This window comes from Prunus persica, chromosome G4 (genome assembly GCF_000346465.2).
Source record: "Prunus persica cultivar Lovell chromosome G4, Prunus_persica_NCBIv2, whole genome shotgun sequence".
NCBI classification, from domain to species: Eukaryota; Viridiplantae; Streptophyta; class Magnoliopsida; order Rosales; family Rosaceae; genus Prunus; species Prunus persica.
Window position 1 is genome coordinate 10,556,202 of NC_034012.1, and position 27,198 is coordinate 10,583,399.

Consider the following 27,198-nt stretch of genomic DNA (forward strand, 5'->3'; position numbering starts at 1 on the left):
CCTAATTCATAATTCAAGTAATTAAATCAGGCTAAGAGATTGTTTAATTACTAAAAATAACCTCTTTTTTTTCTTAAAAAACATTATTGACCCTTTTTAAAATATAAAAATAGTATAGCCGCACGGCTATACGCGCTTTAAACCCTTTTTTTTCCAGATTTTAAAAACAGTACAGCCGCATGGTTTGACACGTGGCGCCTAGGTGCTGGCTAGATTTTTTAAATTTTTTTTAAAATAGTATAGCCGAGCGGCTATACTCGCTTTTAACCCCTTTTTTTTTTTGAAAAAAAAAATGTTCAGAACTGTACAGCCGCAAGGTTTGACACGTGGCGCCTAGGTGCTGGCTGGATCCCTATTATGTATATAAATAGTACAGCCGCCCGGCTATAATAGATTTTTAAATTTTTTTTAAAAATAGTATAGCCGCGCGGCTATACTCGCTTTTAAACCCTTTTTTTTTTTTTTTTTTTTTTTTTATAAATGTTCAGAACAGTACGGCCGCATGGTTTGACACGTGGCGCCTAGGTGCTGGCTGGATCCCTATTATGTATATAAATAGTACAGCCGCCCGGCTATAATAGATTTTTAAATTTTTTTTTTTGAAATAGTATAGCCGCGCGGCTATACTCGGTTTTAACCCCTTTTTTTTGTTTTTTTTAAAATGTTCAGAACAGTACGGCCGCATGGTTTGACACGTGGCGCCTAGGTGCTGGCTGGATCCCTATTGTGTATATAAATAGTATAGCCGCCCGGCTATACTAGATTTTCTTAATTTTTTTTTAAATAGTATAGCCGCGCGGCTGTACCCTGCTAACCTAGCGAATTTTGAAAATATAAAATCAGTTTCTTTACTTTTGATTTTTTTTGCCAACTTCTTTAATCTCATATATGTAATTAATTTATATCTTAGCCTTTTTGAATTACTTTAATTAGTAAGTACTTGATGTTCAATTTTTTTAAATATATTTGAAGCCCTTGAATTACTTTAATTAAGGTCTTGAAGGGCTTAATGAATACATTTAGAGACCTCGAAGGTTACGAATTATACATGTACGTACGTGTTTTTCATGTTTAGCACACGTATACACGCACATATTATGGAATAAAAATAATATATATTTAAAAAATAGAGTATAGTGGCCGAACTTTTAAGTTGTAGTGTGCCAAGATATTGCCGAATCAAACACATACGTATTTAATTCGCATTTTTTTCCCTTCCGTATTTTACTAACTATGAATGAATGTGAGAGCTCACTTGTTCTAACAAAAATGCAAGATATATATTAAGTAATATCATTTATGAAGTTAATTAAAATATTTAATATCAATTATTCACTAGATAAATAATAGGTAGGACCTAATTCATAATTCAAGTAATTAAATCAGGCTAAGAGATTGTTTAATTACTAAAAATAACCTTTTTTTTTTTCTTAAAAAACATTATTGACCCTTTTTAAAATATAAAAATAGTATAGCCGCACGGCTATACTCGCTTTAAACCCTTTTTTTTCCAGATTTTAAAAACAGTACAGCCGCATGGTTTGACACGTGGCGCCTAGGTGCTGGCTAGATTTTTTTAATTTTTTTAAAAATAGTATAGCCGAGCGGCTATACTCGCTTCAAAAAAAAAATGTTCAGAACTGTACAGCCGCAAGGTTTGACACGTGGCGCCTGGGTGCTGGCTGGATCCCTATTATGTATATAAATAGTACAGCCGCCCGGCTATAATAGATTTTTAAATTTTTTTTAAAAATAGTATAGCCGCGCGGCTATACTCGCTTTTAAACCCTTTTTTTTTTTTTTTTTTTAAATGTTCAATGTTCAAAACAATACGGCCGCATGGGTTGACACAGTCCCGCCTAGGTGCTGGCTGGATCCCTATTAATATAAATAGGACAGCCGCCCGGGCGTAAAAAATTTTTAAAATTCTTTTTTGGAAATAGTATAGCCGCTGGGCTATACTCTGTTTTAACCCCTTTTTTTTTACAAAAAATGCTCAGAAACAGCTCGGCCGCATGGGATTGACACGGGTGACACGGGGCGCCTAGGTGCTGGCTGGATCCTATTATGTATATAAATAGTACAGCCGCCCCGGCTATATAGATTTTTAAATTTTTTTTAAAAATAGTATAGCCGCACGGCTATACGCGCTTTAAACCCTTTTTTTTCCAGATTTTAAAAACAGTACAGCGGCATGGTTTGACACGTGGCGCCTAGGTGCTGGCTAGATTTTTTAAATTTTTTTTAAAATAGTATAGCCGAGCGGCTATACTCGCTTTTAACCCCTTTTTTTTTTTTTAAAAAAATGTTCAGAACAGTACGGCCGCATGGTTTGACACGGGGCGCCTAGGTGCTGGCTGGATCCCTATTATGTATATAAATAGTACAGCCGCCCGGCTATAATAGATTTTTAAATTTTTTTTAAAAATAGTATAGCCGCGCGGCTATACTCGCTTTTAAACCCTTTTTTTTTTTTTTTTTTTTTTTTAAAAAAATGTTCAGAACTGTACAGCCGCAAGGTTTGACACGTGGCGCCTAGGTGCTGGCTGGATCCCTATTATGTATATAAAGTTCAGAACAGTACGGCCGCCTGGTTTGACACGTGGCGCCTAGGTGCTGGCTGGATCCCTATTATGTATATAAATTTTAACCCCTTTTTGTTTTTTAAAAAATGTTCAGAACAGTACGGCCGCATGGTTTGACACGTGGCGCCTAGGTGCTGGCTGGATCCCTATTGTGTATATAAATAGTATAGCCGCCCGGCTATACTAGATTTTCTTAATTTTTTTATAAATAGTATAGCCGCGCGGCTTTACCCTGCTAACCTAGCGAATTTTGAAAATATAAAATCAGTTTCTTTACTTTTGATTTTTGTTGCCAACTTCTTTAATTTCATATATGTAATTAATTTATATCTTAGCCTTTTTGAATTACTTGAATTAGTAAGTACTTGAAGTTCAATTTTTTTAAATATATTTGAAGCCCTTGAATTACTTTAATTAAGGTCTTGAAGGGCTTAATGAATACATTTAGAGACCTCGAAGGTTACGTATTATACATGTACGTACGTGTTTTTCATGTTTAACACACGTATACACGCACATATTATGGAATAAAAATAATATATATTTAAAAAATACAGTATAGTGACCGAATTTTTGGGTTGTAATGTGCCAAGATATTGCCGAATCAAACACATACGTATTTAATTCGCATTTTTTTCCCTTCCGTATTTTACTAACTATGAATGAATGTGAGAGCTCACTTGTTCTAACAAAAATGCAAGATATATATTAAGTAATATCATTTATGAAGTTAATTAAAATATTTAATATCAATTATTCACTAGATAAATAATAGGTAGGACCTAATTCATAATTCAAGTAATTAAATCAGGCTAAGAGATTGTTTAATTACTAAAAATAACCTTTTTTTTTTCTTAAAAAACATTATTGACCCTTTTTAAAATATAAAAATAGTATAGCCGCACGGCTATACGCGCTTTAAACCCTTTTTTTTCCAGATTTTAAAAACAGTACAGCCGCATGGTTTGACACGTGGCGCCTAGGTGCTGGCTAGATTTTTTAAATTTTTTTTAAAATAGTATAGCCGAGCGGCTATACTCGCTTTTAACCCCTTTTTTTTTTTGAAAAAAAAAATGTTCAGAACTGTACAGCCGCAAGGTTTGACACGTGGCGCCTAGGTGCTGGCTGGATCCCTATTATGTATATAAATAGTACAGCCGCCCGGCTATAATAGATTTTTAAATTTTTTTTAAAAATAGTATAGCCGCGCGGCTATACTCGCTTTTAAACCCTTTTTTTTTTTTTTTTAAAATGTTCAGAACAGTACGGCCGCATGGTTTGACACGTGGCGCCTAGGTGCTGGCTGGATCCCTATTATGTATATAAATAGTATAGCCGCCCGGCTATACTAGATTTTCTTAATTTTTTTTAAATAGTATAGCCGCGCGGCTGTACCCTGCTAACCTAGCGAATTTTGAAAATATAAAATCAGTTTCTTTACTTTTGATTTTTGTTGCCAACTTCTTTAATTTCATATATGTAATTAATTTATATCTTAGCCTTTTTGAATTACTTGAATTAGTAAGTACTTGAAGTTCAATTTTTTTAAATATATTTGAAGCCCTTGAATTACTTTAATTAAGGTCTTGAAGGGCTTAATGAATACATTTAGAGACCTCGAAGGTTACGTATTATACATGTACGTACGTGTTTTTCATGTTTAACACACGTATACACGCACATATTATGGAATAAAAATAATATATATTTAAAAAATACAGTATAGTGACCGAATTTTTGGGTTGTAATGTGCCAAGATATTGCCGAATCAAACACATACGTATTTAATTCGCATTTTTTTCCCTTCCGTATTTTACTAACTATGAATGAATGTGAGAGCTCACTTGTTCTAACAAAAATGCAAGATATATATTAAGTAATATCATTTATGAAGTTAATTAAAATATTTAATATCAATTATTCACTAGATAAATAATAGGTAGGACCTAATTCATAATTCAAGTAATTAAATCAGGCTAAGAGATTGTTTAATTACAAAAAATAACCTTTTTTTTTTCTTAAAAAACATTATTGACCCTTTTTAAAATATAAAAATAGTATAGCCGCACGGCTATACTCGCTTTAAACCCTTTTTTTTCCAGATTTTAAAAACAGTACAGCCGCATGGTTTGACACGTGGCGCCTAGGTGCTGGCTAGATTTTTTTAATTTTTTTAAAAATAGTATAGCCGAGCGGCTATACTCGCTTCAAAAAAAAAATGTTCAGAACTGTACAGCCGCAAGGTTTGACACGTGGCGCCTGGGTGCTGGCTGGATCCCTATTATGTATATAAATAGTACAGCCGCCCGGCTATAATAGATTTTTAAATTTTTTTTAAAAATAGTATAGCCGCGCGGCTATACTCGCTTTTAAACCCTTTTTTTTTTTTTTTTTTTAAATGTTCAGAACAGTAAGGCCGCATGGTTTGACACGTGGCGCCTAGGTGCTGGCTGGATCCCTATTATGTATATAAATAGTACAGCCGCCCGGCTATAATAGATTTTTAAAATTTTTTTTTTGAAATAGTATAGCCGCGCGGCTATACTCGGTTTTAACCCCTTTTTGTTTTTTAAAAAATGTTCAGAACAGTACGGCCGCATGGTTTGACACGTGGCGCCTAGGTGCTGGCTGGATCCCTATTATGTATATAAATAGTATAGCCGCCCGGCTATACTAGATTTTCTTAATTTTTTTTAAATAGTATAGCCGCGCGGCTGTACCCTGCTAACCTAGCGAATTTTGAAAATATAAAATCAGTTTCTTTACTTTTGATTTTTGTTGCCAACTTCTTTAATTTCATATATGTAATTAATTTATATCTTAGCCTTTTTGAATTACTTGAATTAGTAAGTACTTGAAGTTCAATTTTTTTAAATATATTTGAAGCCCTTGAATTACTTTAATTAAGGTCTTGAAGGGCTTAATGAATACATTTAGAGACCTCGAAGGTTACGTATTATACATGTACGTACGTGTTTTTCATGTTTAACACACGTATACACGCACATATTATGGAATAAAAATAATATATATTTAAAAAATACAGTATAGTGACCGAATTTTTGGGTTGTAATGTGCCAAGATATTGCCGAATCAAACACATACGTATTTAATTCGCATTTTTTTCCCTTCCGTATTTTACTAACTATGAATGAATGTGAGAGCTCACTTGTTCTAACAAAAATGCAAGATATATATTAAGTAATATCATTTATGAAGTTAATTAAAATATTTAATATCAATTATTCACTAGATAAATAATAGGTAGGACCTAATTCATAATTCAAGTAATTAAATCAGGCTAAGAGATTGTTTAATTACTAAAAATAACCTTTTTTTTTTCTTAAAAAACATTATTGACCCTTTTTAAAATATAAAAATAGTATAGCCGCACGGCTATACGCGCTTTAAACCCTTTTTTTTCCAGATTTTAAAAACAGTACAGCCGCATGGTTTGACACGTGGCGCCTAGGTGCTGGCTAGATTTTTTAAATTTTTTTTAAAATAGTATAGCCGAGCGGCTATACTCGCTTTTAACCCCTTTTTTTTTTTGAAAAAAAAAAATGTTCAGAACTGTACAGCCGCAAGGTTTGACACGTGGCGCCTAGGTGCTGGCTGGATCCCTATTATGTATATAAATAGTACAGCCGCCCGGCTATAATAGATTTTAAAATTTTTTTTTTTGAAATAGTATAGCCGCGCGGCTATACTCGGTTTTAACCCCTTTTTTTGTTTTTTTAAAAATGTTCAGAACAGTACGGCCGCATGGTTTGACACGTGGCGCCTAGGTGCTGGCTGGATCCCTATTATGTATATAAATAGTATAGCCGCCCGGCTATACTAGATTTTCTTAATTTTTTTTTAAATAGTATAGCCGCGCGGCTGTACCCTGCTAACCTAGCGAATTTTGAAAATATAAAATCAGTTTCTTTACTTTTGATTTTTGTTGCCAACTTCTTTAATTTCATATATGTAATTAATTTATATCTTAGCCTTTTTGAATTACTTGAATTAGTAAGTACTTGAAGTTCAATTTTTTAAAATATATTTGAAGCCCTTGAATTACTTTAATTAAGGTCTTGAAGGGCTTAATGAATACATTTAGAGACCTCGAAGGTTACGTATTATACATGTACGTACGTGTTTTTCATGTTTAACACACGTATACACGCACATATTATGGAATAAAAATAATATATATTTAAAAAATACAGTATAGTGACCGAATTTTTGGGTTGTAATGTGCCAAGATATTGCCGAATCAAACACATACGTATTTAATTCGCATTTTTTTCCCTTCCGTATTTTACTAACTATGAATGAATGTGAGAGCTCACTTGTTCTAACAAAAATGCAAGATATATATTAAGTAATATCATTTATGAAGTTAATTAAAATATTTAATATCAATTATTCACTAGATAAATAATAGGTAGGACCTAATTCATAATTCAAGTAATTAAATCAGGCTAAGAGATTGTTTAATTACTAAAAATAACCTTTTTTTTTTCTTAAAAAACATTATTGACCCTTTTTAAAATATAAAAATAGTATAGCCGCACGGCTATACGCGCTTTAAACCCTTTTTTTTCCAGATTTTAAAAACAGTACAGCCGCATGGTTTGACACGTGGCGCCTAGGTGCTGGCTAGATTTTTTAAATTTTTTTTAAAATAGTATAGCCGAGCGGCTATACTCGCTTTTAACCCCTTTTTTTTTTTGAAAAAAAAAATGTTCAGAACTGTACAGCCGCAAGGTTTGACACGTGGCGCCTAGGTGCTGGCTGGATCCCTATTATGTATATAAATAGTACAGCCGCCCGGCTATAATAGATTTTAAAATTTTTTTTTTTGAAATAGTATAGCCGCGCGGCTATACTCGGTTTTAACCCCTTTTTTTGTTTTTTTTAAAATGTTCAGAACAGTACGGCCGCATGGTTTGACACGTGGCGCCTAGGTGCTGGCTGGATCCCTATTATGTATATAAATAGTATAGCCGCCCGGCTATACTAGATTTTCTTAATTTTTTTTTAAATAGTATAGCCGCGCGGCTGTACCCTGCTAACCTAGCGAATTTTGAAAATATAAAATCAGTTTCTTTACTTTTGATTTTTGTTGCCAACTTCTTTAATTTCATATATGTAATTAATTTATATCTTAGCCTTTTTGAATTACTTGAATTAGTAAGTACTTGAAGTTCAATTTTTTTAAATATATTTGAAGCCCTTGAATTACTTTAATTAAGGTCTTGAAGGGCTTAATGAATACATTTAGAGACCTCGAAGGTTACGTATTATACATGTACGTACGTGTTTTTCATGTTTAACACACGTATACACGCACATATTATGGAATAAAAATAATATATATTTAAAAAATACAGTATAGTGACCGAATTTTTGGGTTGTAATGTGCCAAGATATTGCCGAATCAAACACATACGTATTTAATTCGCATTTTTTTCCCTTCCGTATTTTACTAACTATGAATGAATGTGAGAGCTCACTTGTTCTAACAAAAATGCAAGATATATATTAAGTAATATCATTTATGAAGTTAATTAAAATATTTAATATCAATTATTCACTAGATAAATAATAGGTAGGACCTAATTCATAATTCAAGTAATTAAATCAGGCTAAGAGATTGTTTAATTACTAAAAATAACCTTTTTTTTTTCTTAAAAAACATTATTGACCCTTTTTAAAATATAAAAATAGTATAGCCGCACGGCTATACGCGCTTTAAACCCTTTTTTTTCCAGATTTTAAAAACAGTACAGCCGCATGGTTTGACACGTGGCGCCTAGGTGCTGGCTAGATTTTTTAAATTTTTTTTAAAATAGTATAGCCGAGCGGCTATACTCGCTTTTAACCCCTTTTTTTTTTTGAAAAAAAAAATGTTCAGAACTGTACAGCCGCAAGGTTTGACACGTGGCGCCTAGGTGCTGGCTGGATCCCTATTATGTACATAAATAGTACAGCCGCCCGGCTATAATAGATTTTTAAATTTTTTTTAAAAATAGTATAGCCGCGCGGCTATACTCGCTTTTAAACCCTTTTTTTTTTTTTTTTTTTTTTATAAATGTTCAGAACAGTACGGCCGCATGGTTTGACACGTGGCGCCTAGGTGCTGGCTGGATCCCTATTATGTATATAAATAGTACAGCCGCCCGGCTATAATAGATTTTTAAATTTTTTTTTTTGAAATAGTATAGCCGCGCGGCTATACTCGGTTTTAACCCCTTTTTTTTGTTTTTTTTAAAATGTTCAGAACAGTACGGCCGCATGGTTTGACACGTGGCGCCTAGGTGCTGGCTGGATCCCTATTGTGTATATAAATAGTATAGCCGCCCGGCTATACTAGATTTTCTTAATTTTTTTTTAAATAGTATAGCCGCGCGGCTGTACCCTGCTAACCTAGCGAATTTTGAAAATATAAAATCAGTTTCTTTACTTTTGATTTTTGTTGCCAACTTCTTTAATTTCATATATGTAATTAATTTATATCTTAGCCTTTTTGAATTACTTGAATTAGTAAGTACTTGAAGTTCAATTTTTTTAAATATATTTGAAGCCCTTGAATTACTTTAATTAAGGTCTTGAAGGGCTTAATGAATACATTTAGAGACCTCGAAGGTTACGTATTATACATGTACGTACGTGTTTTTCATGTTTAACACACGTATACACGCACATATTATGGAATAAAAATAATATATATTTAAAAAATACAGTATAGTGACCGAATTTTTGGGTTGTAATGTGCCAAGATATTGCCGAATCAAACACATACGTATTTAATTCGCATTTTTTTCCCTTCCGTATTTTACTAACTATGAATGAATGTGAGAGCTCACTTGTTCTAACAAAAATGCAAGATATATATTAAGTAATATCATTTATGAAGTTAATTAAAATATTTAATATCAATTATTCACTAGATAAATAATAGGTAGGACCTAATTCATAATTCAAGTAATTAAATCAGGCTAAGAGATTGTTTAATTACTAAAAATAACCTTTTTTTTTTCTTAAAAAACATTATTGACCCTTTTTAAAATATAAAAATAGTATAGCCGCACGGCTATACGCGCTTTAAACCCTTTTTTTTCCAGATTTTAAAAACAGTACAGCCGCATGGTTTGACACGTGGCGCCTAGGTGCTGGCTAGATTTTTTAAATTTTTTTTAAAATAGTATAGCCGAGCGGCTATACTCGCTTTTAACCCCTTTTTTTTTTTGAAAAAAAAAATGTTCAGAACTGTACAGCCGCAAGGTTTGACACGTGGCGCCTAGGTGCTGGCTGGATCCCTATTATGTACATAAATAGTACAGCCGCCCGGCTATAATAGATTTTTAAATTTTTTTTAAAAATAGTATAGCCGCGCGGCTATACTCGCTTTTAAACCCTTTTTTTTTTTTTTTTTTTTTTATAAATGTTCAGAACAGTACGGCCGCATGGTTTGACACGTGGCGCCTAGGTGCTGGCTGGATCCCTATTATGTATATAAATAGTACAGCCGCCCGGCTATAATAGATTTTTAAATTTTTTTTTTTGAAATAGTATAGCCGCGCGGCTATACTCGGTTTTAACCCCTTTTTTTTGTTTTTTTTAAAATGTTCAGAACAGTACGGCCGCATGGTTTGACACGTGGCGCCTAGGTGCTGGCTGGATCCCTATTGTGTATATAAATAGTATAGCCGCCCGGCTATACTAGATTTTCTTAATTTTTTTTTAAATAGTATAGCCGCGCGGCTGTACCCTGCTAACCTAGCGAATTTTGAAAATATAAAATCAGTTTCTTTACTTTTGATTTTTGTTGCCAACTTCTTTAATTTCATATATGTAATTAATTTATATCTTAGCCTTTTTGAATTACTTGAATTAGTAAGTACTTGAAGTTCAATTTTTTTAAATATATTTGAAGCCCTTGAATTACTTTAATTAAGGTCTTGAAGGGCTTAATGAATACATTTAGAGACCTCGAAGGTTACGTATTATACATGTACGTACGTGTTTTTCATGTTTAACACACGTATACACGCACATATTATGGAATAAAAATAATATATATTTAAAAAATACAGTATAGTGACCGAATTTTTGGGTTGTAATGTGCCAAGATATTGCCGAATCAAACACATACGTATTTAATTCGCATTTTTTTCCCTTCCGTATTTTACTAACTATGAATGAATGTGAGAGCTCACTTGTTCTAACAAAAATGCAAGATATATATTAAGTAATATCATTTATGAAGTTAATTAAAATATTTAATATCAATTATTCACTAGATAAATAATAGGTAGGACCTAATTCATAATTCAAGTAATTAAATCAGGCTAAGAGATTGTTTAATTACTAAAAATAACCTTTTTTTTTTTCTTAAAAAACATTATTGACCCTTTTTAAAATATAAAAATAGTATAGCCGCACGGCTATACTCGCTTTAAACCCTTTTTTTTCCAGATTTTAAAAACAGTACAGCCGCATGGTTTGACACGTGGCGCCTAGGTGCTGGCTAGATTTTTTTAATTTTTTTAAAAATAGTATAGCCGAGCGGCTATACTCGCTTCAAAAAAAAAATGTTCAGAACTGTACAGCCGCAAGGTTTGACACGTGGCGCCTGGGTGCTGGCTGGATCCCTATTATGTATATAAATAGTACAGCCGCCCGGCTATAATAGATTTTTAAATTTTTTTTAAAAATAGTATAGCCGCGCGGCTATACTCGCTTTTAAACCCTTTTTTTTTTTTTTTTTTTTTTTTTTATAAATGTTCAGAACAGTACGGCCGCATGGTTTGACACGTCGCGCCTAGGTGCTGGCTGGATCCCTATTATGTATATAAATAGTACAGCCGCCCGGGTATAATAGATTTTTAAAATTTTTTTTTTGAAATAGTATAGCCGCGCGGCTATACTCGGTTTTAACCCCTTTTTGTTTTTTAAAAAATGTTCAAAACAGTACGGCCGCATGGTTTGACACGTGGCGCCCAAGTGCTGGCTGGATCCCTATTGTGTATATAAATAGTATAGCCGCCCGGCTATACTAGATTTTCTTAATTTTTTTTTAAATAGTATAGCCGCGCGGCTTTACCCTGCTAACCTAGCGAATTTTGAAAATATAAAATCAGTTTCTTTACTTTTGATTTTTGTTGCCAACTTCTTTAATTTCATATATGTAATTAATTTATATCTTAGCCTTTTTGAATTACTTGAATTAGTAAGTACTTGAAGTTCAATTTTTTTAAATATATTTGAAGCCCTTGAATTACTTTAATTAAGGTCTTGAAGGGCTTAATGAATACATTTAGAGACCTCGAAGGTTACGTATTATACATGTACGTACGTGTTTTTCATGTTTAACACACGTATACACGCACATATTATGGAATAAAAATAATATATATTTAAAAAATACAGTATAGTGACCGAATTTTTGGGTTGTAATGTGCCAAGATATTGCCGAATCAAACACATACGTATTTAATTCGCATTTTTTTCCCTTCCGTATTTTACTAACTATGAATGAATGTGAGAGCTCACTTGTTCTAACAAAAATGCAAGATATATATTAAGTAATATCATTTATGAAGTTAATTAAAATATTTAATATCAATTATTCACTAGATAAATAATAGGTAGGACCTAATTCATAATTCAAGTAATTAAATCAGGCTAAGAGATTGTTTAATTACTAAAAATAACCTTTTTTTTTTCTTAAAAAACATTATTGACCCTTTTTAAAATATAAAAATAGTATAGCCGCACGGCTATACGCGCTTTAAACCCTTTTTTTTCCAGATTTTAAAAACAGTACAGCCGCATGGTTTGACACGTGGCGCCTAGGTGCTGGCTAGATTTTTTAAATTTTTTTAAAAATAGTATAGCCGAGCGGCTATACTCGCTTTTAACCCTTTTTTTTTTTTTTGAAAAAAAAAATGTTCAGAACTGTACAGCCGCAAGGTTTGACACGTGGCGCCTAGGTGCTGGCTGGATCCCTATTATGTATATAAATAGTACAGCCGCCCGGCTATAATAGATTTTTAAATTTTTTTTAAAAATAGTATAGCCGCGCGGCTATACTCGCTTTTAAACCCTTTTTTTTTTTTTTTTTTTTTTTATAAATGTTCAGAACAGTACGGCCGCATGGTTTGACACGTGGCGCCTAGGTGCTGGCTGGATCCCTATTATGTATATAAATAGTACAGCCGCCCGGCTATAATAGATTTTTAAATTTTTTTTTTGAAATAGTATAGCCGCGCGGCTATACTCGGTTTTAACCCCTTTTTTTTTTAAAAAAAATGTTCAGAACAGTACGGCCGCATGGTTTGACACGTGGCGCCTAGGTGCTGGCTGGATCCCTATTATGTATATAAATAGTATAGCCGCCCGGCTATACTAGATTTTCTTATTTTTTTTTTAAATAGTATAGCCGCGCGGCTGTACCCTGCTAACCTAGCGAATTTTGAAAATATAAAATCAGTTTCTTTACTTTTGATTTTTGTTGCCAACTTCTTTAATTTCATATATGTAATTAATTTATATCTTAGCCTTTTTGAATTACTTTAATTAGTAAGTACTTGAAGTTCAATTTTTTTAAATATATTTGAAGCCCTTGAATTACTTTAATTAAGGTCTTGAAGGGCTTAATGAATACATTTAGAGACCTCGAAGGTTACGTATTATACATGTACGTACGTGTTTTTCATGTTTAACACACGTATACACGCACATATTATGGAATAAAAATAATATATATTTAAAAAATACAGTATAGTGACCGAATTTTTGGGTTGTAATGTGCCAAGATATTGCCGAATCAAACACATACGTATTTAACTCGCATTTTTTTCCCTTCCGTATTTTACTAACTATGAATGAATGTGAGAGCTCACTTGTTCTAACAAAAATGCAAGATATATATTAAGTAATATCATTTATGAAGTTAATTAAAATATTTAATATCAATTATTCACTAGATAAATAATAGGTAGGACCTAATTCATAATTCAAGTAATTAAATCAGGCTAAGAGATTGTTTAATTACTAAAAATAACCTTTTTTTTTTTCTTAAAAAACATTATTGACCCTTTTTAAAATATAAAAATAGTATAGCCGCACGGCTATACGCGCTTTAAACCCTTTTTTTTCCAGATTTTAAAAACAGTACAGCCGCATGGTTTGACACGTGGCGCCTAGGTGCTGGCTAGATTTTTTAAATTTTTTTTAAAATAGTATAGCCGAGCGGCTATACTCGCTTTTAACCCCTTTTTTTTTTTGAAAAAAAAAAATGTTCAGAACTGTACAGCAGCAAGGTTTGACACGTGGCGCCTAGGTGCTGGCTGGATCCCTATTATGTATATAAATAGTACAGCCGCCCGGCTATAATAGATTTTTAAATTTTTTTTTTTGAAATAGTATAGCCGCGCGGCTATACTCGGTTTTAACCCCTTTTTTTTGTTTTTTTTAAAATGTTCAGAACAGTACGGCCGCATGGTTTGACACGTGGCGCCTAGGTGCTGGCTGGATCCCTATTATGTATATAAATAGTATAGCCGCCCGGCTATACTAGATTTTCTTAATTTTTTTTTAAATAGTATAGCCGCGCGGCTGTACCCTGCTAACCTAGCGAATTTTGAAAATATAAAATCAGTTTCTTTACTTTTGATTTTTGTTGCCAACTTCTTTAATTTCATATATGTAATTAATTTATATCTTAGCCTTTTTGAATTACTTGAATTAGTAAGTACTTGAAGTTCAATTTTTTTAAATATATTTGAAGCCCTTGAATTACTTTAATTAAGGTCTTGAAGGGCTTAATGAATACATTTAGAGACCTCGAAGGTTACGTATTATACATGTACGTACGTGTTTTTCATGTTTAACACACGTATACACGCACATATTATGGAATAAAAATAATATATATTTAAAAAATACAGTATAGTGACCGAATTTTTGGGTTGTAATGTGCCAAGATATTGCCGAATCAAACACATACGTATTTAATTCGCATTTTTTTCCCTTCCGTATTTTACTAACTATGAATGAATGTGAGAGCTCACTTGTTCTAACAAAAATGCAAGATATATATTAAGTAATATCATTTATGAAGTTAATTAAAATATTTAATATCAATTATTCACTAGATAAATAATAGGTAGGACCTAATTCATAATTCAAGTAATTAAATCAGGCTAAGAGATTGTTTAATTACTAAAAATAACCTTTTTTTTTTCTTAAAAAACATTATTGACCCTTTTTAAAATATAAAAATAGTATAGCCGCACGGCTATACGCGCTTTAAACCCTTTTTTCCAGATTTTAAAAACAGTACAGCCGCATGGTTTGACACGTGGCGCCTAGGTGCTGGCTAGATTTTTTTAATTTTTTTAAAAATAGTATAGCCGATCGGCTATACTCGCTTTTAACCCCTTTTTTTTTTTTGAAAAAAAAAATGTTCAGAACTGTACAGCCGCAAGGTTTGGCACGTGGCGCCTAGGTGCTGGCTGGATCCCTATTATGTATATAAATAGTACAGCCGCCCGGCTATAATAGATTTTTAAATTTTTTTTAAAAATAGTATAGCCGCGCGGCTATACTCGCTTTTAAACCCTTTTTTTTTTTTTTTTTTTTTTAATTTTCAGAACAGTACGGCCGCATGGTTTGACACGTGGCGCCTAGGTGCTGGCTGGATCCCTATTATGTATATAAATAGTACAGCCGCCCGGCTATAATAGATTTTTAAAATTTTTTTTTTGAAATAGTATAGCCGCGCGGCTATACTCGGTTTTAACCCCTTTTTTTTATTTTAAAATGTTCAGAACAGTACGGCCGCATGGTTTGACACGTGGCGCCTAGGTGCTGGCTGGATCCATATTATGTATATAAATAGTATAGCCGCCCGGCTATACTAGATTTTCTTAATTTTTTTTTAAATAGTATAGCCGCGCGGCTGTACCCTGCTAACCTAGCGAATTTTGAAAATATAAAATCAGTTTCTTTACTTTTGATTTTTGTTGCCAACTTCTTTAATTTCATATATGTAATTAATTTATATCTTAGCCTTTTTGAATTACTTTAATTAGTAAGTACTTGAAGTTCAATTTTTTTAAATATATTTGAAGCCCTTGAATTACTTTAATTAAGGTCTTGAAGGGCTTAATGAATACATTTAGAGACCTCGAAGGTTACGTATTATACATGTACGTACGTGTTTTTCATGTTTAACACACGTATACACGCACATATTATGGAATAAAAATAATATATATTTAAAAAATACAGTATAGTGACCGAATTTTTGGGTTGTAATGTGCCAAGATATTGCCGAATCAAACACATACGTATTTAATTCGCATTTTTTTCCCTTCCGTATTTTACTAACTGTGAATGAATGTGAGAGCTCACTTGTTCTAACAAAAATGCAAGATATATATTAAGTAATATCATTTATGAAGTTAATTAAAATATTTAATATCAATTATTCACTAGATAAATAATAGGTAGGACCTAATTCATAATTCAAGTAATTAAATCAGGCTAAGAGATTGTTTAATTACTAAAAATAACCTTTTTTTTTTCTTAAAAAACATTATTGACCCTTTTTAAAATATAAAAATAGTATAGCCGCACGGCTATACGCGCTTTAAACCCTTTTTTTTCCAGATTTTAAAAACAGTACAGCCGCATGGTTTGACACGTGGCGCCTAGGTGCTGGCTAGATTTTTTAAATTTTTTTTAAAATAGTATAGCCGAGCGGCTATACTCGCTTTTAACCCCTTTTTTTTTTTGAAAAAAAAAATGTTCAGAACTGTACAGCCGCAAGGTTTGACACGTGGCGCCTAGGTGCTGGCTGGATCCCTATTATGTACATAAATAGTACAGCCGCCCGGCTATAATAGATTTTTAAATTTTTTTTAAAAATAGTATAGCCGCGCGGCTATACTCGCTTTTAAACCCTTTTTTTTTTTTTTTTTATTTTTATAAATGTTCAGAACAGTACGGCCGCATGGTTTGACACGTGGCGCCTAGGTGCTGGCTGGATCCCTATTATGTATATAAATAGTACAGCCGCCCGGCTATAATAGATTTTTAAATTTTTTTTTTTGAAATAGTATAGCCGCGCGGCTATACTCGGTTTTAACCCCTTTTTTTTGTTTTTTTTAAAATGTTCAGAACAGTACGGCCGCATGGTTTGACACGTGGCGCCTAGGTGCTGGCTGGATCCCTATTATGTATATAAATAGTATAGCCGCCCGGCTATACTAGATTTTCTTAATTTTTTTTTAAATAGTATAGCCGCGCGGCTGTACCCTGCTAACCTAGCGAATTTTGAAAATATAAAATCAGTTTCTTTACTTTTGATTTTTGTTGCCAACTTCTTTAATTTCATATATGTAATTAATTTATATCTTAGCCTTTTTGAATTACTTGAATTAGTAAGTACTTGAAGTTCAATTTTTTAAAATATATTTGAAGCCCTTGAATTACTTTAATTAAGGTCTTGAAGGGCTTAATGAATACATTTAGAGACCTCGAAGGTTACGTATTATACATGTACGTACGTGTTTTTCATGTTTAACACACGTATACACGCACATATTATGGAATAAAAATAATATATATTTAAAAAATACGGTATAGTGACCGAATTTTTGGGTTGTAATGTGCCAAGATATTGCCGAATCAAACACATACGTATTTAATTCGCATTTTTTTTCCTTCCGTATTTTACTAACTATGAATGAATGTGAGAGCTCACTTGTTCTAACAAAAATGCAAGATATATATTAAGTAATATCATTTATGAAGTTAATTAAAATATTTAATATCAATTATTCACTAGATAAATAATAGGTAGGACCTAATTCATAATTCAAGTAATTAAATCAGGCTAAGAGATTGTTTAATTACTAAAAATAACCTTTTTTTTTTCTTAAAAAACATTATTGACCCTTTTTAAAATATAAAAATAGTATAGCCGCACGGCTATACGCGCTTTAAACCCTTTTTTTTCCAGATTTTAAAAACAGTACAGCCGCATGGTTTGACACGTGGCGCCTAGGTGCTGGCTAGATTTTTTAAATTTTTTTTAAAATAGTATAGCCGAGCGGCTATACTCGCTTTTAACCCCTTTTTTTTTTTGAAAAAAAAAATGTTCAGAACTGTACAGCCGCAAGGTTTGACACGTGGCGCCTAGGTGCTGGCTGGATCCCTATTATGTATATAAATAGTACAGCCGCCCGGCTATAATAGATTTTTAAATTTTTTTTAAAAATAGTATAGCCGCGCGGCTATACTCGCTTTTAAACCCTTTTTTTTTTTTTTTTTTAAATGTTCAGAACAGTACGGCCGCATGGTTTGACACGTGGCGCCTAGGTGCTGGCTGGATCCCTATTATGTATATAAATAGTACAGCCGCCCGGGTGTAATAGATTTTTAAAATTCTTTTTTGGAAATAGTATAGCCGCGCGGCTATACTCGGTTTTAACCCCTTTTTTTTTTTTGAAAAAAAAAATGTTCAGAACTGTACAGCCGCAAGGTTTGACACGTGGCGCCTAGGTGCTGGCTGGATCCCTATTATGTATATAAATAGTACCGCCGCCCGGCTATAATAGATTTTTAAATTTTTTTTAAAAATAGTATAGCCGCGCGGCTATACTCGCTTTTAAACCCTTTTTTTTTTTAAATGTTCAGAACAGTACGGCCGCATGGTTTGACACGTGGCGCCTAGGTGCTGGCTGGATCCCTATTATGTATATAAATAGTACAGCCGCCCGGCTATAATAGATTTTTAAAATTTTTTTTTTGAAATAGTATAGCCGCGCGGCTATACTCGGTTTTAACCCCTTTTTTTTTAAAAAAAAATGTTCAGAACAGTACGGCCGCATGGTTTGACACGTGGCGCCTAGGTGCTGGCTGGATCCCTATTATGTATATAAATAGTATAGCCGCCCGGCTATACTAGATTTTCTTAATTTTTTTTTTAAATAGTATAGCCGCGCGGCTGTACCCTGCTAACCTAGCGAATTTTGAAAATATAAAATCAGTTTCTTTACTTTTGATTTTTGTTGCCAACTTCTTTAATTTCATATATGTAATTAATTTATATCTTAGCCTTTTTGAATTACTTTAATTAGTAAGTACTTGAAGTTCAATTTTTTTAAATATATTTGAAGCCCTTGAATTACTTTAATTAAGGTCTTGAAGGGCTTAATGAATACAATGCTTAATTAAGCTTGGTGGAAAACCTTTTCAGCATCAGGTTAAAAACCATAACTTAGTAAGATATCGCACTTACAGTGCAAGGACATCTAAACCCAATTATTATCCAAATTAGCACTCTGACCTGATTGAATTCAAGGGCTGGACTGTGGACGTATAACATCAATTGAGGGTTTGCACTCTTGAAGTATTAAGTCAGATGCTGGCATGCTGCCCTACAACTATAGCATAGCAGCATTATTATCTATAGGAGTATGAGATAGAACTTGCATGGTTAAACTTCACAAACTTTTTTAACCTTTCCAGTTTGGAGGAATGGGCTTTTGAGATTCTGGTGTTGATGGGAGGATTGATGCCAAACTCGGAAGAAACGACTTCACTAATGGCGATGTGGTAAGCTTCAATATACTTTTTTCTTTTCTTTCTCCTTTTCTATAGCTTTTATAATATTGCAGGCTGACTCTAAGTAGTCTTTCTTTGAATATTATCTCCTCAGTATGAATACGGAAGCAATTGCATACATGATTATATATGGCCTCAGTGCTGCTGCAAGGTTGGTGGTAGAACAACAATCCAGCTTTTTATATTGCTCCAAGTTTTTCGATATCTAGATTCTGTTTCGCACATTGAAACAAAAGTTACTTGTTGTGGTGTAGCACAAGGGTGTCAAATGAATTGGGAGCTGGCAATCCTGACAAAGCTAAGAAGGCAATGGCTGTGACTCTTAAGCTCTCTATGCTTCTTGCTTTAGTTCTTGTTCTCGCTCTAGCGGTCGGTCACAATATCTGGGCCGGCTTCTTCAGTGACAGCCACATAATAGCAGAGCAATTTGCTTCCATGGTGCCTTTGCTTGTAATTTCAATAATTGTAGATTCGGTGCAAGGTGTTTTATCAGGTTAAGATCATCTACTTTTCTAGTAGGGGCAGTAGTTCAACTTTGCTTTTTCCCATTTGAAATTTGTTATCTTTTCCTAACTTCTCCATGAAAGTGATTGCTTGTCTTTCAGGTGTGGCCAGAGGATGTGGATGGCAACACTTGACTGTGTATGTAAACATTGTCACATTCTATTTGATTGGCATGACAATTTCCAGTCTTCTTGGGTTTAAATTCAAACTACATGCCAAGGTAAGACAACACCAGTAAGTTGATTTGGTGTGTTTGTTTGTTTGTTTGTTTTTTTTTCTTTTGTCCTTTTCAATTCACATCTGGTACATTTTTGGTGCTTGATTTTGTTACAGGGCTTGTGGATTGGTTTAACCTGTGGTCTCTCCTGTCAAGCTGCCACAGTGTTGTATATTACACAGAGCACAAAGTGGACTGTGTTGGATTTATCTGATATTGCAGAGAGAGAAAAGCCAGTGTTTGTGTAAACAAGTAATACCACTTGGGCCAACTGTGAGACTAGTTTGTGCATTGCCTTTTGTGGTGTGTTGAAGTAAAGCCGAAAGCATGTACTTTGTTATCAAATTTTTATGTCCTTAAACTTGACTTAGCTATGAAAGCACAAATGCCCTTAAATGAAAGAACCTCGATGCATGATTAATTATTTTTAACTACTTGAGTTACATGTTTCTTGCCACAAATCACATATCTTAACATAAAAAATCACTTTACCACACTAAATTGTTATTAAGTGAATCAAAGGGTGAAGAGCCATTTTCTTGGCCAAAGGTAATAAAAAGACAAATTTCTGTTTAAAGTAACTTGAGACATTACAATGAGGATGAAATAATCTCTTCGAGTCACTCAATACAAATCTTCAATTATATCCAAGAACAATAAAAGTTATCTTAAGCATCTCCAACATAGTTGGTATACTCTGATCCTTACCCATTTTGGCGAGAATGAGCACAAAACACAACTCCAATAGACTTGGTATCTGACTCTCCATTTTTGAGAACTCCCTATTTGAGTTTGGTGGCTCTCTATATTTATGGCATGTTTACTAATCCATAATTGAATTGAGGAGGAGTTGGATTGATGAGAATTAAATTCCGAATTTCTACTAAAGTTGTTTACTAAACCATATGGATTGAGGATAGTTAGATTCCGGATTCCTATTGAAGTTGTTTACTAAACCATATGGAATTGGGGTATGAATGGTTCTAATTACTAAAATGTCCTCGTTTTTGGGTTAAAGTAGATGACAAATTTGGAACTTTTAAAATTGTGTGAGGATATAATGGATAAAAAAGATGAATTCATAATAGGTTAGTTCTTCAAAAATTAGAATACCACCTCCCACCCAATAATTGAATTCCTCCAAAATCAGGAATCCAATTCTCAGTTTTGTGTGGCCTCACTTACTTTTTAATTCCTTGATGTGAAGTAAACACATGAATCCTCTATGGGTGGAATTCAATTCCTGATGAGAATTTCAATTCCTAATTAGTAAACACACCATTAGAGAGAGGAGAGAGAAATTGATGGTTCTCTATTCCTTCATCTTCCCTCTCCTTAGGCCCACAACCCTCTCTCGCCTCTTACTTTTTGATTTTTTTAATGAATTTTTAATTTTAGTTACTCAAATATTTAAACTTTAGGAAATAATAAAATATTATAGATTAGCCAAAATAGAGAACATTGTTGGAGGAAATAATTTTAAGGAGTTTGCTATAATAGCTTTTTAGCTATTTTAGTTAAAATTTAGAGACTCTCCTGGAGATGGTCCTATCTTAATCCTTAAAAAAGCGGAACACTCAAGAAACCTGGATGATTGCATACACAAGGTTAAGCCTTTAAATTGTTATGTTTATAGTAAGTTATACTACGAGTTGGAACCAAAGACATTCGTCTACAAGCCAATGCCTTTTTCTACTGAGCTAAGACCACATTGACTAAAAAATTTCTCTTTGAGCCATAAGGAAAAAAAATTATAATATAAATAAAAAACCCAACACTTCTCTTTTAGGGAGATTCACCATTATACCCAATATAGGGGCTCAAATTATAATAATAAAAAACATATATGAAATGAATTCAAGAAACACACCCAAAGCCTATTTACAACATAATAAATAGACTTTTAACTTCTTATAAACTACAAAACTACCATCAATTTCTTAAAACAAGCCAGATCTTAAAACCTCATAAAAAAATCCAAAATATTCAATATGGCATCAAAGTAATTTAATAATCAAAATTAAATTCAATAGGGTCGGCTATCATTTTTTAGGTTTATTTATATAAATTAAATAGTCTAGAATTAATTTATATCATTAGTGCTAAAAATGGATATATGACTAAATATTTCTTTTATTTAACGCAACCCAAGACATATATATAAGTGCATGTTATACTCATCCGGCCAGACGAAACATGAAAATACCAAATTAAAAACTATGAGAAGCAAAGTACACAAAGCAGCGACTCATAAAAAGCTTTGGAGGATCTGATTCTGAAGCAACAGCCTCCAAAAATAAAGATCAGAGATTCAGAAAAGTTGTTTGCTTTTTTCAAGGGTTGGAATGGCAAGGAAACTAGTTAAGCCTTCGCTAAATAAGCATTCTTTCTTCAAGATCCTACTTGGTGACTTCTCTTAGTGTCTGGTAACATCCTGCCTTCTTTTTTACTTAAGTTCAAGATCAATTACAAATTGCTCTCTGTTTCTTTTGGTATGGTTCGTTTTTCAAGATTAATCTTCAGCATGCGTTCAAGTTTAGTCAATTTGTTAGATTCTGAATGATGCCCATGATTCTTACTTGAAGGTTAATACCCTGTTCGTGGTTCATGTTTTAGCACACTTTTTTAGTCCACACTCTAAACACAATGGGGGAATTTTTACTTCGTTGAAATATATCACTTTCTCACACCTATTCTTGCATATTGTATGCTGTGTTCATGATAGTGAGACAATAACTGAACAGGGTTAGGTCAGTTCGCCAGGGAAGTGTCCTTTTCATCCAAGTTCGAGTCCCCTTCATATAAATTTGATTTATTTAGAGTAATTTAGACTAAAGAAAAAAAAAAACTGATCATGTGTGATTGTTTGGATTTTAAAAAAGCCATTAAATTTTGTAGCGTATACCGCCTAAGTTTGTCAAGAACTTCAATGTACGGCCACTTCACAAATGTGCTCTTAGTGGCCCTACTGGAATTCGGTGGGCTGTGGAATTGGAAGAGAGAGAGAATGGCTTGTTCTTCCAAGATGGTTGGCAGGGGTTTGTGAAGGATCATCATTTAGAAGATGGGGATTTTTTGGTTTTCAAATATGATGGTGAATCAAAGTTTAAAGTCACAATCTATGATAGAACTGCTTGTGAGAAGAATGTAAAGGTAGCTGAGAGGAGTGGCTGTCCTGTTTCCTTGGCTAACAAAGGGAAAGCTCAAGTTAAAGAAGAAATTGTTGACCGTGAAACTAGAAACTACAACAAAAACTGTCAAAACAAAGCAATTGTTTCTGGCAGAAGAAGTGGTAAGTTATTTTACTTCTCTACATCTAGGGAAGATTTGTTTGTGCTATTTTCTCTAGCAGCTTATTTACTTTTTTCTTCTTAAATTGTGTCTCATATTGATACTGTATAGGCAATTATGTTATACCTGGGAAGAGACCTGCAAATGATCATGTAGGAGCAACATCAACTGAACCCGTCTTGTTTAAACCGAAGTATTCATGTTTCATAATAACTTTCACGAGGAAACTTCGATATGGCGTTGTGAGTACTTTATTACCCAATTCTTAACCCAATTTTGTTTTTAAAACTTCACTCGTTGTGATTGCAAATAGTAGGAGATCTTTAAAATACCTTTTTAAGATTATGTGACTCAATGAAGATGAAATGTAATAGAGTTGCAGTATGGAAGTTATGGAAAAACATTTTCAAGAAGTCGTTCTTGAAAGTTCTACCATTTCTTAGGGGTGCACAAACTTCTTAGGCTTGAGTACAAAATTTATGAACCATTCAAGTGAAAATGCTTCTAGCATGAAAGTGTTATCATTTTTTTTTCCTTGATATCGATGATGTTCCAAATTGCAGTCAATTCCCAAGGAAGTAGCCGTAACTGAAGATCTTCTTAGCAAGAAGAGTATGATGATTCAGGATCCAACTGGGAGATCATGGCCTGTTAAACTTAGAGTCCGGGGAAAAGTATCTTCTTGTCGTGTGAACATGTCTACAGGTTTGGTAGACTGTTGTAACGGGAACCAGATTATACCCAGGGACACCCGCCATTTTTGAATTTGTCAAGCCAAGTCTGGCACAAATTCATATTTTCAGAGTGGGTGGCAATTCTGTGGTACTAGCTGCACCTGATGTTAAAGACTAAAGCTAGCCGACTCCAAAGCCTCAACTTGTAATACTTTCCGGAAATGTTTTGACTGCAATATCCACATATCTATTTTAGTGCGTGTGAAATATTTTCTGATTGTTGTGCTTTAGATTTCTCTCTTGTAAATGTGATGCAGATGCACTTGGATTAAGACAGTTCAGTTTATATAACTCGGTGGTTGTGTACATGTAAAGTAGAGTATTTTGTCTTTCGGTAACCATGTTCCATGTCCTTGTTCAGAGTTTTCTTCTTCTTCTATAGTTAGATTGGTAACCACGTTTCATAATCCAAAAATGGAAGAATCAAAACCATCCTTATGTTATTTGGTTCTAAACAGAGCCCATATCATGTCACTCCATCCAGCCAGATCCTGCTAATTTACCACCATTGGCTCATCTTTGTTTGTCTCATTTAACACATACACAAAAAATTATGGTTTTATTTAAAGGGTTTTGAAATACAATAAAGTAACAGTTTGACCTATCTGGCAATTCTCATAGGGACCACCCTTCCTATGTAGTCCAAGGGGTAAAAGTTTGGGAAGGAAAGTGATCTGGAGGGTCCATTTCCTTCCGGTGAAAAGTGAGTGAAGGCATTTATTTATGTTTCCCAAATTTGCTAAGAAAATTTATGTTTCCAACCACCCTGGTTATACGTTATAAGTCCATTCGACACACATGGCAGAAGCATGCAAACAGGTAAAAGTCAGAAGAACAGCAAAACAAGACCAAAGTCTTGAAGTATCTCAACTTATGGCAGCAGAAGAGTGGAAATAAGGTAAATAGCAGCCGGTATGTTGTCTCTTCACTTAAATAAATAACCAGTAAAAATTGTTCTGATGAACTCTTTGGCAGACCTAGTTGGTACTCTTGACAAAGATTCAAATGGCTGGGCCTAGGAAGCGTTCACCAAAGAAACCATCATTTTTCAAGATCCTAATTGGTGACTTCTATCAGCGTCTGGTAACATCCATCGATCCTCCCTTCATTTTCACTTTTCAAGATCAATTCTAACAGTCATGGTTGAATGCATGATTGCCTTTTGTCTTATTTATTTATTTATTTCCTTTTTGGGTTAATTTTTGTAAGATCTTGAGTTTCTTTTTGGGGGAAAGTTAGAACAAATAGACATTTGCTACATGACAGTGGTTAAATTTCTGTTTTGATAACATTCTGTTAATGAATGACTTAAGTTTTTGTGCTCTACTGTTTGCCCATAAATTTGTAAACAAGAAAAAGGAAATGTTGATCTGTAAGGTTTACAATGATTTGTTCCCAAGTTATACAATTTGAAATCTGTTTACCATAAATTTTTGACCTCTCATACATAGCGTAACTATGACATTACTTGCTTGGTTTTTAACCTTAATATATATATATATATATATATATATATATGGTCTTTTGAGAAGCTGTTAAATTTTGTAGCGTATACCACCTAAGTTTATTGAGAACTTCAATGGGCAATCACTTCGCAAATGTGCTCTTAGAGGCCCTAGTAGACAATGGTGGGATGTGAAATTGGAAGAGAGAGAGAATAGCTTGTTCTTCCGTGATGGTTGGCAGGGTTTTGTGAAAGATCATGTTTTAGAAGTTGGGGATCTTTTGGTTTTTAGTTACAATGGCAAATCAAAGTTTAAGGTCAAAATCTATGATAGAAGTGCATGCGAGAAGAATGTAGAAGTAGCGGAGAGAAGAAGTGGTAGTCCAGTTTCTTTGGTGAACAAAGGAAATCAAGCTCAAGTGAAGAATGAAATTGTTGAGCTTGACACTGAAGACTGCGAAAACAAAACGATCGATTCCGACAGAAGAAGTTGTAAGTTACTTTTCTGCATCTAAGATCTAGGGAAGATTTGTATATGCTAATTACTGTAACGTTTTGTTTACTCCTTTACTTTTTAAATTGTTTCTCATTTTTGCTTTGTATAGGCAAATATCCCATTTCTGAAAAGAGGCCTGTGAGTTTTTGTGTACAAGAAACATCAACTGGATCCATCTTGTTCAAATCGGAGAATCCATGTTTCCTAGTTTGTTCAAGGAAGCAGCATTTGCTATATCGTGTGGTGAGTTCTTTGTCACCCTATTTCCTACGTCAATTGTGCTTGTGAAAAACTTTTCGTATTGTGATCAGAAAACAGTCAAATATATCTTTAGAAACACCTTTTCATAACACTTAAAATTATGAGTTTTAGGCTTGCATACGAACGCTGTGAATCGTTTTACATATAAGTGCTTCTAGCATGAACATGTTTTGTATTTAAATTTCTTGGTCAAGTTTCAAGCAAACTTGTCTCATTTAGTACCAATCAGCTCTATGAACTTTTCCTTTACCCTCCTTGATATCCATGATGTTCAAAATGGCAGACGATTCCGAATAAACTAGCCGTAGCTGAAGGCCTTCGGGGGAGAGATGCTGTCATTCTTCAAGATCCAACTGGGAGATCATGGCTTGTTGAACTTAGAGTGGAATGCGTTAATCGTTTGGACATGGCAATAGGTTGGACAGAATGTCGTAAAGCGAACCAAATTTCACCTGGGGACTCCATCATTTTTGAGCTTGTCGAGCAAGGTGTAATGCAATTTCATATTTTCAGAGGAGCAGTGAGAGGCAATAGGTTATCTGTGATAACTGCTGCCCCTAATGTTAAAAATTAAAGCTTGTTGATGCTTTTTCAAATGTTGAGACTGCAGAATTTGGGTAAAGGATGATCTTATTTGATTCCCCAACCACTCTTCTATTACTTTCTTTGGGTAGGTCTTTTTTTAATTATGCTGAGTTAGACGCACTAGAATTGTGACAGTTGAGTTCATTCTTTGACACCCTTGTGCCACCACAAGAAGTAATCCTTGTTACAATGTGCAAAATAGAACTAGACTTTGAAAGAATTGCAGCAGCACCAAAACACAGTTTGAGATCCAATGCTTGGATCAAAAAGCCACTGATGGTCTATGACTCATTAACACATGCACTGAAATTAGATTTCATTTAAGGGTTAAGATGACTTGAATGAAATCTAATTTCAGTGCATGTATTTAAGTTCAAGGTCAAAGTTTTAGGAAGGAAACTGATCTGGAGGATCCATCTCTTTCTGGAAAAAGTGAGGACAACATTGGA

The 27,198-nt window shown here is 33.6% G+C and overlaps 3 protein-coding genes across 3 annotated transcripts in view; all 3 read left to right on the forward strand.

The window, feature by feature from the left end:
* The window catches only part of LOC18779829 (protein DETOXIFICATION 18), a 32,506-nt gene extending 12,179 nt beyond the window's left edge, over window positions 1-20,327 (forward strand). The window contains exons 3-7 of the mRNA XM_007213055.2: window positions 19,122-19,208; window positions 19,312-19,368; window positions 19,472-19,710; window positions 19,823-19,941; window positions 20,055-20,327. Of these exons, the coding sequence (XP_007213117.2) occupies window positions 19,122-19,208; window positions 19,312-19,368; window positions 19,472-19,710; window positions 19,823-19,941; window positions 20,055-20,186 (634 nt within the window). The 3' untranslated portion in view covers window positions 20,187-20,327. The remainder of the gene's footprint in view (window positions 1-19,121; window positions 19,209-19,311; window positions 19,369-19,471; window positions 19,711-19,822; window positions 19,942-20,054) is intronic.
* LOC18779867 (putative B3 domain-containing protein At5g66980) lies at window positions 22,657-24,323 on the forward strand. The gene is made up of 4 exons (XM_020562267.1): window positions 22,657-22,662; window positions 22,837-23,230; window positions 23,341-23,471; window positions 23,793-24,323. Exons 1-4 carry the CDS (start codon window positions 22,657-22,659, stop codon window positions 23,991-23,993), a joined length of 732 nt encoding a protein of 243 aa, XP_020417856.1. The 3' UTR covers window positions 23,994-24,323.
* Window positions 24,570-26,810, forward strand: LOC18781257 (putative B3 domain-containing protein Os03g0621600). The gene is made up of 5 exons (XM_020561313.1): window positions 24,570-24,861; window positions 24,939-25,046; window positions 25,512-25,899; window positions 26,013-26,146; window positions 26,448-26,810. Exons 2-5 carry the CDS (start codon window positions 24,969-24,971, stop codon window positions 26,736-26,738), a joined length of 891 nt encoding a protein of 296 aa, XP_020416902.1. The 5' UTR covers window positions 24,570-24,861; window positions 24,939-24,968; the 3' UTR covers window positions 26,739-26,810.

Coding starts and splice junctions, on each gene's coding strand:
- LOC18781257 (XM_020561313.1), top strand. CDS start 24,969: ATGGCTGGGCCTAGGAAGCGTTCACCAAAGAAACCATCATTTTTCAAG. Junction 25,047..25,511: donor GTGACTTCTATCAGCGTCTG/GTAACATCCATC, acceptor TAAATTTTGTAG/CGTATACCACCTAAGTTTAT. Junction 26,147..26,447: donor AGCATTTGCTATATCGTGTG/GTGAGTTCTTTG, acceptor TCAAAATGGCAG/ACGATTCCGAATAAACTAGC.
- LOC18779867 (XM_020562267.1), top strand. Junction 23,231..23,340: donor TGTTTCTGGCAGAAGAAGTG/GTAAGTTATTTT, acceptor GATACTGTATAG/GCAATTATGTTATACCTGGG. Junction 23,472..23,792: donor GGAAACTTCGATATGGCGTT/GTGAGTACTTTA, acceptor TCCAAATTGCAG/TCAATTCCCAAGGAAGTAGC.